The sequence below is a fragment of the Pan paniscus genome, chromosome 20, assembly GCF_029289425.2.
Source record: "Pan paniscus chromosome 20, NHGRI_mPanPan1-v2.0_pri, whole genome shotgun sequence".
Taxonomy (NCBI): Eukaryota; Metazoa; Chordata; class Mammalia; order Primates; family Hominidae; genus Pan; species Pan paniscus.
Window position 1 is genome coordinate 42,082,679 of NC_073269.2, and position 12,066 is coordinate 42,094,744.

Below are 12,066 nucleotides of genomic sequence, written 5' to 3' on the forward strand. Positions count from 1 at the left end.
TGATAATTCCAATTTGGGTTTTTTTATTTTGTTTTTGGTTTGTCTGTCTGTTTGTTTGTTTTGAGACACAGTCTCATATGTTGGCCAGAGTAGACTTGAACTGCTGGTCTCAAGCAATCCTCCTGCCTCAGCCTCCCAAGTAGCTGGGACTACAGGCATGCGCCACCTCCCCTGATTTAATAATTCCAGTATTTAAAGTCTTGCTAGACTCTGTTGCTTCTGCTGCTTCTTGCTGATGGTACCTCGTTTTCTTTTGTGCTTAGTCATGTTTGATTGAGTTCCACATTTCCCTTGGAAGTTTATTTGAGGGTATGTGTTAAGGCCTAGGCTGAAGGTGGGACATGGATGATATATGGTAGCATTTTGTGTCCTTTTTTTTTCTTGTTTATTTTTAGCATAGAAGGTATTGCACGATACCTGTTTATCTTTAACTTACTTTTTTTTTTTCCATGAAAATGCAACAGTAAGTCATAGTGCTGTCATTGAGTCATCCTTTGCCTTGTCCTCTGGGAACTGTAGGTGTATCCTGAGTTTGAAGACCAGAGAGCTTGTTTGCCATCAGGATCCTTTCTGACTTGTTCTTCAGACAACACCATTCGCTTCTGGAACTTGGACAGCAGCCCTGATTCTCACTGGCAGAAAAACATCTTCAGCAATGTGAGTGGCTTCCTTTGTGAACCATCTTTCAGGAGGAACAAAGACCTACTGTAAGCTTGAATGCAGGGGCAGGAGAGAGTCTGATGGACCCTAGATGTTAGGTTCCATGAGGGCAAGAGCCGGCAACCAAAGCAGGTCCCTCTCTGCATCGCTGCCTCTTGTTTCTCTTTCTCCTGCCCCCTCTCTGAGGTGGCACGCTCTATCCTCTCTGATTCTTTGCCAGTTGGCTCCTGCTCTGCAGATGTGTGGACGTGGCCACTCCCAGCAGCCCAACACACCCAGCCCAGGTGAAATTGCTTCCTAAGTCTTGAGATGGAATTCCCTGGGAGAGCACCTGATGAGCCAGGCCATTCAGCTGCCACACAGTGAGGCCTCACGGGGGTGTGGGCAGAATGCTGGCGAGAGCCATGATGGGAGGCTGGGAAGAAAAGTTTGCTGAGGAAATTTTGGTTAGTATTGCAAGCCCAGTGAGAGGGCGTCTCTGGGGAGCTGAGACCTGAGTCATGCATTCATTTATTCTGCAGACACTTACTAACGTCCATGCCAGGTGCTTGGCTACATGCTAGGGACACAACAGTGACTAAGACTCTTCTGTCCTGTGGCACACACAATCTAGTGAGGGCCGACAGTGAACTGACAGCCGTCCATGTTAATGCACAATCACAAGTGCAAAAAGCACTGTGAAGGAAAATGTGCAGGGTGCTAGTAGGACATAGAGCAGCAGCATGTGAACTTATCTGGGACATCCGGAGCAGCTTCCCGCGGAAGGGACAGCTAAGTTGAGATTGGGAAGAGTAAAGAGGGAAGGGGAGAGGGTCTATACTTAGGGAATAGCCTGTATGAAGGCCCTGGGGTGGGAAACAGCTGGGTGAATTGGAAAACCTGAAAGAGGCCAGTGTGATTGGAACTAAAAAGACCCTCCATGCAGGAGGCTGTAGTAGGTGCCCTGCAGGTGCACCTTTATTACTCCCCTCATTCCCTACCCAGTGCTACCATCGTCTCCTCTGTACCTGTGACATACATGCTGTTTTTGGCTGCACGCAATAGAAAAACTCAAAACAAGAGGTAAAAGTTAGGTTTCTGACTCATAAAAGTAGTCTGAAGGTGAAGGTAACCAGTTTAGACCGTTCTGCAGGAAGCCCTTAGGGATCCAAGGGCCTTCCAGCTCTCTACTCTGTCATTTGAGGGAGCAGGCTATGTCCTCATGACCCAGTGTGGCTATGGGGGCTCCTGCTATCATATCTGAGTTCCAGGCTGCAGGATGGAGAAAAGACAGCAGAAGAATACGTGCTTGCTTTATATTTAATAGTTCAGAATTTATTCACATATTCTTATCTAGCTGCCCGGGAGGCAAGGAAATAATTATTCTGATTGGTGAAACTCCCAGCTCAAAATTAGAGTTGTATTACTAACGAAGAAGAGACTGGCTATGGACAGACACGATTTCAGAGGTGCTTCTGAGCTGCTCGTGCTGACCTCAGCCCTGTCCTTCCTGCAGACCCTGCTGAAGGTCGTGTACGTGGAGAATGACATCCAGCACCTGCAGGACATGTCACACTTCCCAGACCGAGGGAGCGAGAATGGGACACCCATGGACGTGAAAGCCGGGGTGCGGGTCATGCAGGTCAGTCCTGACGGCCAGCATTTGGCTTCAGGCGACCGAAGTGGAAATCTGAGGCAAGTGGGCCCTGGCAGTGTCCAGTGTACACCTCCCAGCTCCAGCTCAGGTTCTCAGGGCAGTGGGCAGAAGCCCTGGCCTTGGCACCTCCTGCTGCCCATTGGGAATGAGGGGCTGTGAATAGTAATCCCATGAACAGCTCCCATTGGGAACTTAAGCTCGTAAGAGGCTTCCAGAAGGGCTGAGAGCACAGTAACTACCAGGACCTTAGCAGCTGGGGTGTGCAGATTTTGCCTATAGAGTGTACAGGCAAGCTCACATGACTCTAGGGCAGAGTGACACTTTCACCAGCCACATGGTACCAGTGCTGAACTGTCACCGAAGATGCCAGCTGGAGGAGGGTCCTGGTGGCTCTGGGAGAGGGGCTATGAGGGTGGGATAGCTGAGGGTTCAGGCTGCTTATGTGCCCTGTTGAGGTTTGGCAGGATGTTACCAACCCAGTAGGTGCTAGTGGGACATAGGCCCTGTTGCTGGGACCAGGTTTAAGATGACAAATGACAGCTGTGACCACCTGGGTATTGGAGCCACTGGGGAATGGAGGAGAGTTGGGGGAAACTAGAGGGGACACAAAGGGGCAGCAGCCACCAGGCAGCCCCAGGAGAGTAGTCTACAAGTTTTCAAACTTTCCTGTTGTCAAGAAGAGCAGAAAGTGCTGATTTTTTTCTGTGAAATTCTATAATTTTTAAATATTGGCACCTGTTTTGATATCGGTCACTGTATGAGACCAGCTCAGTGTGTCAGTGAGCTGCTCACATTGACATGGCACTGTCTGGAGTGGCAAAACGGTACCAAGAGCCAACATGGGGATAGTGCTCTTCCCCCTTGGTGGGCGCTGGCCTGAGCACTGTGTTGACTGATTTAATCCTCTCACTGACCCTCTGATGTAAGTGATGTTATTGGCACAAGGTGTCTGGAGTAAGATCACACAGGTAGAATGAAGAAGCTGGGATGACTCGATGACTGATTTCATTTGGGGAGAATCAGGAAGGTCTAGATTTGAGACTCTTTTAACAATGAGAGACTGGAATCAAATGTTCTCATCCATAGCTCCTATCCTGGACTATGACCTCTGGCCCCTAGCCCCTGGCCCCTGTCCTACCCCAGGGACCACCTCTGATGCAGCCCTACGTAAACACCTGCCCCCCTAGAAGACTGTCCTGGATCCCTGGGGCTATGTTCTGGCCCAGGCACCACAAAGGGCTGCTGCCTACTGAGGTGCTCCCTGGTTCAACACGGCTCCCTTTACGATGGCAGGTTTCTAAATGAGAAAAGTGGTTGTGCATGTCTAGAGTATTTGGCCATGATAAGGGGTTCTCATTGTTGGTGGCCTGGCCATTCTGACCTATTCTAGAAGTGGTAGAGCACATGGGGTTGGGGTGTGGGGCTTCAGCGGGCGGTGTGTGTCTCCCAGGATCCACGAGCTGCACTTCATGGACGAGCTGGTCAAGGTGGAGGCCCATGATGCTGAGGTGCTGTGCCTGGAGTACTCCAAGCCAGAGACGGGTGAGCCCGCAGCAGGGGTGGAATGGGGGTCAGGCAGGGAGGCAGCCCCCCTGGCAGGGCCACAGAAAGGGGTAGTTGGTGTCTGGTGGGACTGTGGATGACAGCTGGGAGTTTTGTGTTCGGTAAGGGCCCCTGTAGCTGGACCCTGAGACCAGAGTGGTTGGGACTTCAGAAAGCAAGACACCTGCAGGCAGGACTCAGCTTGACTTGCCCGCTGCTGGTGCCAGCACCCAAGCCAAAGGGGTGGATGTATGAATGAGTGAATTGTGAATGAGCTCAGCTTCTACTGGAGAAGATAGATTGATTGTTAGGCATTATTTTCAAAAAGTTTGAAGCCTATAGAAATATTGGGAGAATATTATAATGAACACCCCATAGGCTTCACCCAAATTCCTCATTTTTTTTTTTTGAGATGGAGTCTTGCTGTCACCCAGGCTAGAGGGGAGTGGCACCATCTCCACTGACTGCAGCCTCCACCTCTCTGGTTCAAGTGATTCTCGTGCCTCAGTCTCCCATGTAGCTGGGATTACAGGTGCCTGCTGCCATGCCTGGCCAATTGTTGTATTTTTAGTAGAGATGGGGTTTCACCATGTTGGCCAGGTTGGTCTCAAACTCCTGACCTCAGGTGATCCGCCCGCCTTGGCCTCCCAAAGCGCTGGGATTAGGGCATGAGCCACCACACCTGGCCTTTTTTTTTTTTTTTTTGAGACAAGAGTCTCACTCTGTCGCCCTGGCCGGAGGGCAATGACGCGATCTCAGCTCACTGCAACTTCCACCTCCCCGGTTGAAGCGATTCCCCTGCGTTCAAGCGATTCTCCTGCCTCAGCCTCTCGAGAGTAGCTGGGATTACAGGCACGCCCCCACCACACCCAGCTAATTTTTGTATTTTTAGTAGAGACGGGGTTTCACCATGTTAGCCTAGGCTGAAGGCTAGGACCATAGTAGGGTCTCCAGACCTCATGGTCCTCTACATTAAAACAACAGAAAATTCCTTCTGGGCCATCAGATGAGATCATGAGATAGGAGAAGATTTCCAAGTGAAGATTTCGTTTGTTTCAAGACAGAGTCTTGCTCTGTCACCCAGATGATATATGGATGATATATGGTAGCATTTTGTGTCCTTTTTCTTGTTTATTTTTAGCATAGAAGGTATTGCACGATGCTGGTCTCAAACTCCTGACGTCAGGTGATCCACCCGCCTTGGCCTCCCAAAATGCTGGGATTACAAGCGTGAACCACCATGCCCGGCTCCTCAAGATGTTTTCTAGGCTGGGCACGGTGGCTCATGCCTGTAATCCCAGCACTTTGGGAGTTACAGAGTTGGTGGAGTTATATCCTGATGTGATTTTCCCCATGTTCTTCTTTCGTTCTCTCATCCCCCATGCTGTGTGCCCCACCAACTTGTCTTGAAACATATCTTCACTCGGTTCGCCTCTCCTGATCTCCCCTCTGCCTTAGGTCATGTTATTAGGCCTCAGACATAGCAAGTGACCAGAGTAGGGAAGGCTGGTGGCACATGGGAGTCTGGCCACAGGCAGTCAATAGGACCTGAACAAGGCCCAGGTAGCCAGACCTCAGAGGGTGAGAGGACGCTGGTTTTGGAAGAGGCTGAGAGGTTGCCAGGGCTTTACCCAGCACAGACCCAGCAGGCAAGAGCGCTGGGCTCTGCTGGGGCGTCTGCTGTGGATGTCCCTGGAGGAGCGTCCATGCGCCCATCGAGACTCATCCTCCCTGAGCTGGTGGTGAGGAGGTGAAATGCCAGGGTGTGGGGGCTCTGGGAAAGACCACACAGAGCTAAGGGAGTGGCCCTTGCCAGGCTTGGGCCAAGTTGGCTACAGTTGAAGAACCAAAGACCCCTTCTCCGAGGACTGGGCAGCTTGGTCACACTGCCCTTCTGGGAGGCGAGGGCACCCACGCAGCCTTCAGGAACCAGTCTCATTCTCTCCTCTCACAGGGCTGACCTTGCTGGCCTCAGCCAGTCGGGACCGGCTGATCCATGTGCTGAACGTGGAGAAGAACTACAACCTGGAGCAGACGCTGGATGACCACTCCTCCTCCATCACCGCCATCAAGTTCGCTGGTGAGCCCCTTTCTTCCCGCTCCCTGCGCCTTGCTAGCTACCCTGCTAAAAAAGGATTCATTCTTTCAACTCTCCTGTAAAATATATATCCAAACAAGTGAATACAGTATCTGTGTACAGTATACAGAATAATGACTGGGGCCGGGTGTAATGGCTCACACCTGTAATCCCAACACTTTGGGAGGCCAAGGAGGGTGGATCACCTGAGGTCAGGAGTTCGGGACCTTCCTAGACAACATGGTGAAACCCCGTCTCTACTAAAAATACAAAAATTTGCTGGGCGGGGTGTTGTTTCTGTAATCCCAGCTACTCAGGAGGCTGAGGTGGGAGAATTGCTTGAACCTGGGAGGTTGAGGCTGCACTCCAGCCTAGGCAACAGAGTGAGACCCCGTCTCAAAAAAAAAAGAATAATGGCCAGGTGCCATGGCTCACACCTGTAATCTCAGCACTTTGGGAGGCCAAGGCAGGTAGATCATGAGGTCAGGAGTTCGAGACCAGTCTGGCCAACATAGTGAAACCCCATCTCTACTAAAAATACAAAAAAATTAGCCAGGCATGGTGGTGTGCGCCTGTAATCCCAGCTACTCGGGAGGCTGAGGCAGGAGAATTGTGTGAACCCGGGAGGCGGAGGTTGCAGCGAGCCAAGATTGCGCCAGTGACTCCACTCCAGCTTGGGTGACAATGCGAGACTTTGTCTCAAAAAAAAAAAAAAGAAGAATATAGGCCGGGCGTGGTGGCTCATGCTTGTCATCCCAGCACTTTGGGAGGCTGAGGCAGGCAGCTCACCTGAGGCTAGGAGTTTAAGACCAGCCTGGCCAACATAGTGAAACCCCGTCTCTACTAAAAATTCAAAAACAGTAACCGGGCATGGTGGTGCACACCTGTAATCCCAGCTACTTGGGAGGCTGAGGCAGGAGAATAGCTTGAATCCGGGAGGCCAAGGTTGCAGTGAGCCAAAATTGTGCCACTGCACTCCAGTCTGGGTAACAAGAGCAAAACTCCATCTCAAAAAAAATAAAAATAAAAAATAAGCTGGGCGTGGTGGCCGAAGTGAGTATCCACAGTTCTTAGGAGCGAGGTTTGAACTAGGACGTTGTTGATAGCAGAGACTGTTCTAATTGCTCATGGTCGTAATATTGTTAAATACGGTACTTGGATTCACCACGTGCAGGTTAAGAAGCAGAACATTACCAGAGGCTTGCAGGCCTTCTCTGGGTCCCTCCCAGGTTACCCTTCCTCCCTTATATGGGGCTCACTCCCTTCTGTGAGCCAATGACTCCTCCTTGAGCAACATCTAATACTTGTATGTCAGGCCTGGACCCTCTCAAATGTCCTGTCATGAAGGAGCATGTGTGATGTGCCCAGACTCAGAGTTTTATATTTGTTCTGTCATTTCATCCTCACCAAACTGTTATTCTGTAAAGAAATGAGATGGCCGGGGGCATCTCACACCATTGCACTCCAGCCTGGGCAACAAGAGCGAAACTCTGTCTCAAAAAAAAGAAATGAGAATAATAAAAGCAAGAATGTTTCTAATGCTTACCATGTGGCAGTCCCTGTTCCAGGGGCTTCACACCACTCTCCAGAGAAGAGACTGTCACCATGCCCATTGTACGGACCGGAAGTTGAGGCTCAAAGGGGAGACCCAGGTTCAGAGCGGTGTTCAACAGCTTTGACCTTGGCACCAGAGAATGCCTGGGTTCAGTCCTGCCCCTGTCCTCTCTGTGTGCCTTGGGACAAGGACTCTGTGAACCTCTGTGTTCACGCTTGTCCAGTGGGATGGGTGGTGAGCATTCAGGAAGACCCGCTACATGCATGGGGCCTGGCCCAAGGCTCATGTGGATCTTGCAGTTGATCCTGATGGCACGAGCCTCCCAGCCTGTCTCCACTGGTCGCTGCTACAGTCCTGCCTCTACTCCGCTACTCAAGTCACCTGTCTCAATCCCAGACTGGAGAGGGTGTCCCTTCTTTGTCCCCAGCCTTTGTTTCTCTATATGCCCTTGCTCTGCAGAGCCTGCCTTGCCCACAGCTCCACCTGTGCCCCCTCACACATACAGCTCATATCTTACAGAGTCCCACCCAGACCCAGCACCCACCTCACCACCTTTAGGAAGCCTTCCTTGATCCCAGCACAGTTGATTGATGGCTCTTGCAGTGGAGTTCCCCAGCTAGGGTCCCCTGCCCATGTGGCCCAGCCCTGCCTAACACACAGCGTCCTCCTCCCCCAGGCAACAGAGACATCCAGATGATCAGCTGTGGGGCTGACAAGAGCATCTACTTTCGCAGTGCCCAGCAGGTAGGGTGGCATGGCCTCCTTGGGGGCTGGGGTGGGGGGTTGTCGGGGCATTCTCTGAAGGTCCTGCCGGCCCTGCCAGGGTTCGGATGGACTACACTTTGTCCGTACCCACCACGTAGCAGAGAAAACCACCTTGTATGACATGGACATTGACATCACCCAGAAGTACGTGGCCGTGGCCTGCCAGGACCGCAATGTGAGGTAAGGGGTGGCCCTGGACTCTTAGCTGGCCTGGTCTGCCTTGTCCTAGGCTGTCTGCTTTCCTCCCTCTGTTCCTCTGGTCCCCAAGAAGCTGGGAAGGAATTGAGGGACCCAGCAGGTGTTCCTTCTTGGGTTTTTTTTGTTTTTTTTTGTTTTTGTTTTTGAGGCAGAGTCTTGCTCTGTCGCCCATGCTAGAGTGCAGTGGCACCATTTTAGCTCACTGCAACCTCCACCTCCTGGGTTCAAGTGATTCTCCTGCCTCAGCCTCCCAAGTAGCTGGAATTACAGGCACCTGCCACCATGCCTAGCTAATTTTTTGTATTTTTAGTAGAGACGAGGTTTCGCCATGTTGGCCAGGCTGGTCTCCAACTCCTGACCTCAGGTGATATTGCCCACCTCAGCCTCCCAAAGTGCTGGGATTACAGGCGTGAGCCACCGTGCCCGGCCAGCAGCAGGTATTTCTTAGAAGCTGGGTTCTCCCAAGCCTGGCCTCCAGGTCAGCAGAGGGCTTTCTTCTGGCTCTCCCTAGAGCCAGTGTGGGATGACTAAGGTGCTGATGTGGCACATAAACTCCCTCATTCCCCCGTATTCCCTGAGCACCTAACTGGGCTGGATGGTGCTGGGATCATGGCAGTGGCCAGGATAGCCCCAGGCCCTCCTTCATGGAGCTCACAGTCCAGTAGAATGGACACGGCCACCTCACAGCCACAGACAGTGACAGAGTGGTCAGAGATGGGGGAGCCCAGGGGCCCTGTGGAGACACCTGACCCCACCTGGGGATCAAGCAGGACTTCCTGGAGGAAGAGACACCTTAGCCTGGGGAGGATGTGGAGGAGCGAGCCAAGGGGAGGCAGAGAGTGAGTGTGCAGAGGGCAAAGCAGTGCAAAGAGGCTCCGCACCCCTTCCCAGTTCTTTCTCATGCGGTGCCAAGCACTGAGCTTGCAGTGTGTGGGGGAGATGAACATTAACTCAGTGGATACCCCAGGACACAACGTCAGCTTGAGATGGGGTTTCAGTTTCAGTCTAGGCATCAGATGGGGACAAGAGGTAGCAGGGGGCTTCCAGGGGAGGGGAGGACAGCAAGAGCCAGAGAATGAGGTGGTGGGGTAGGCGGGGCCCTGTTGGCCGCAACATGCCCCTACTTCCCCAGAGTCTACAACACTGTGAACGGGAAGCAGAAGAAGTGCTACAAGGGCTCCCAGGGTGACGAAGGGTCCTTGCTGAAGGTGAGGAGTTGGAGACCCCTGTCTGTCTGCTGCCCTGATGGGCCACCTATTGTGACGGCCCACACCTGAGACCTGTGCCCTTGGTCCTTCCTCAGTGCACTGTGCTGCCCAGCACCTTCTCAGGCCTGGTTAAACAAGGATGCTTGCGAGAGGGTGGGGAGGGTGACCCCAGCTGTGTTTCCTTTATTTACAGAGCCCTTCCCCAAGTGGGGCGTCTAAGTGGGTTCCATTTTGAGTAGCAGCAGGGTATGGTGGGAAGAATCAGAGGCATGAACTCCCCTCCTGGTTTGCCCACACCAGCCACGGGTCACTCAGGACAAGGGGGGACCTTCTCAGAGCCTCTGGTCTAGGACAGTTATGGGTTCAGGTTCTGCCTCAGGCTGACTGTGTGACCTTGGGCAAGCATCATCTCTTGAAATGCACACAGACAGCTTGTCTCATAGACTTGTTCTCTGGAGGAGTTCAGTTTGCATATGTTCAGTGCTTAGCACAGGGCCTGGCTACTGTTGTTACTGCTGCGGTGGTTGTTAATTTCTTCACCTGTCAAATGGGAGCGGGAGCTCCTGCCCTGCCAGAGTCCCATGTGCTGTGCATGCAGCACGGGGGAGGGAGGGGCCCAGGCCTCATCATAAGGAAGAAGCAGGCAGCTGGAGTGACACGTGGGTCCCTTTCCTGGCAGGTCCATGTGGACCCCTCAGGCACCTTCCTGGCCACCAGCTGCTCTGACAAAAGCATCTCAGTGATTGACTTTTACTCGGGCGAGTGCATTGCCAAGATGTTTGGCCATTCAGGTGGGTGTGCCTCTCTGCTTGGGATGCCTCCCCACCCGCCCACACCCTCTGACTCTGAAGGCAAGTGCAGCCTCTCTGCTTTGTTTGCAGAAATTATTACCAGCATGAAGTTCACCTATGACTGTCATCACTTGATCACAGTATCTGGAGACAGGTGGGACATGGACCTTTGGGAGAGTTGTGGCTCAGATACCATGAGCACTGCACTCAGCCTGCCTGTGTAGAGAGCATTTCTAAACTGCCCAGTTTGGATTGTGGGAGTCTTGGTGTCACACCCAGCCCTGAGTTCAAATACCAGCTCTAAGCTGGGCATGATGGCTCACGCCTGTAACCCCAGCACTTTGGGATGCTGAGGCGGGTGGATCACTTGAGCTCAGGAGTTCGAGACCAGCCTGGGCAACATAGCAAAACCCTATCTCTACAAAAAATTAGCCGGGTGTGGTCATGTACACCTGTAGTCCCAGCTACTCAGGAGGGGGAAGATGGCTTGAACCTGGTAGGTAGAGGTTGCAGGGAGCACAGATCATGCCAGTGCATTCCAGCCTTGGTGACAGAGCAAGACCCTGTCTCAAAAAAAAAAAAAAAAAAACACTAAAAAAACAAATCCCAGCTCTGCCATTTATTTTCTTGTCACCTTGAGCAGGTTATTTCCCCTGAGCCTCAGTTTGCTCCCCTATAAAAGACACCACCGTTTACATTTACCTTAAAAATGGTGTGATGAGGCCGGGTGCAGTGGCTCACACCTGTAATCCCAGCACTTTGGGAGGCCTAGGTGGGTGGATCATCTGAGGTCAGGAGTTCAAGACCAGCCTGGTCAACATGGAGAAACTGCGTCTCTACTAAAAATACAAAAATTAGCTGTGCGTGGTGGCAGGCGCCTGTAGTCCCAGCTACTTGGGAGGCTGAGGCATGAGAATGACTTGAACCTGGGAGGTAGAAGTTGCAGTGAGCTGAGATCGCGTCACTGCACCCTAGCCTGGGTGACAGAGCAAGAGTCTCTCAAAAAAAAAAAAAAAAGAAAATTGTATGGTGAGAAATGAATGAGATGATATACATACATTCTTTAGCACATGGGTGGTACTCAAGGAAGTCCCTTTTGTCACTCCCTTTGATTTACCCCAGTTCTTCCCCACAGCCCCCTTCTTCAGGTCTTGAGGCCTCCAGAACAGGCCCTGGTTTGCTGGGATGCCCCAGACCTGGGCCCAGGGTGTGGATGTGGCAAGTCCAGCACCCCTGCACTAAGCGGATAGGGGTGTGTTTTCCAGGAGCATCTGGAGAATGGGGTCCAGGCTGTGGTGTGGGTGGCTTCAGGGTCAGCCACGGCAGCGGCTCCCATGCTTACTCTTCCTCTGCCTTGTGTGTCTCTCTTTGACCTCCGCAGCTGCGTGTTCATCTGGCACCTGGGCCCGGAGATCACCAACTGCATGAAGCAGCACTTGCTGGAGATTGACCACCGGCAGCAGCAGCAGCACACAAATGACAAGAAGCGGAGCGGCCACCCCAGGTCCTGGCAGCCCCTGCCTGTCCACCAGAGGGATGAGTCCCTGCCAGGGCCCCATGGAGTGATGCTGGGGACACAGTGGTGGCCAAGACAGCCCTAGGCCCTGCCCTTAGCACACTCACAGCTGAGTAGG

General features: G+C 52.4%; 1 protein-coding gene across 12 annotated transcripts in view; it reads left to right on the top strand.

The window, feature by feature from the left end:
- The window catches only part of WDR62 (WD repeat domain 62), a 50,857-nt gene that overhangs the window by 26,615 nt on the left and 12,176 nt on the right, over window positions 1–12,066 (top strand). For 9 of the 12 annotated variants that reach the window (XM_055103061.2, XM_008969129.5, XM_055103060.2 and 6 more), the window contains 10 exons: window positions 520–657; window positions 2,156–2,334; window positions 3,747–3,838; window positions 5,793–5,918; window positions 8,147–8,214; window positions 8,294–8,415; window positions 9,566–9,641; window positions 10,321–10,432; window positions 10,523–10,586; window positions 11,814–11,936. In XM_055103061.2, the coding sequence (XP_054959036.2) occupies window positions 520–657; window positions 2,156–2,334; window positions 3,747–3,838; window positions 5,793–5,918; window positions 8,147–8,214; window positions 8,294–8,415; window positions 9,566–9,641; window positions 10,321–10,432; window positions 10,523–10,586; window positions 11,814–11,936 (1,100 nt within the window). The remainder of the gene's footprint in view (window positions 1–519; window positions 658–2,155; window positions 2,335–3,746; window positions 3,839–5,792; window positions 5,919–8,146; window positions 8,215–8,293; window positions 8,416–9,565; window positions 9,642–10,320; window positions 10,433–10,522; window positions 10,587–11,813; window positions 11,937–12,066) is intronic. The other 3 variants (XM_034945390.3, XM_055103063.2, XM_055103065.2) reach the window with 1 other exon arrangement.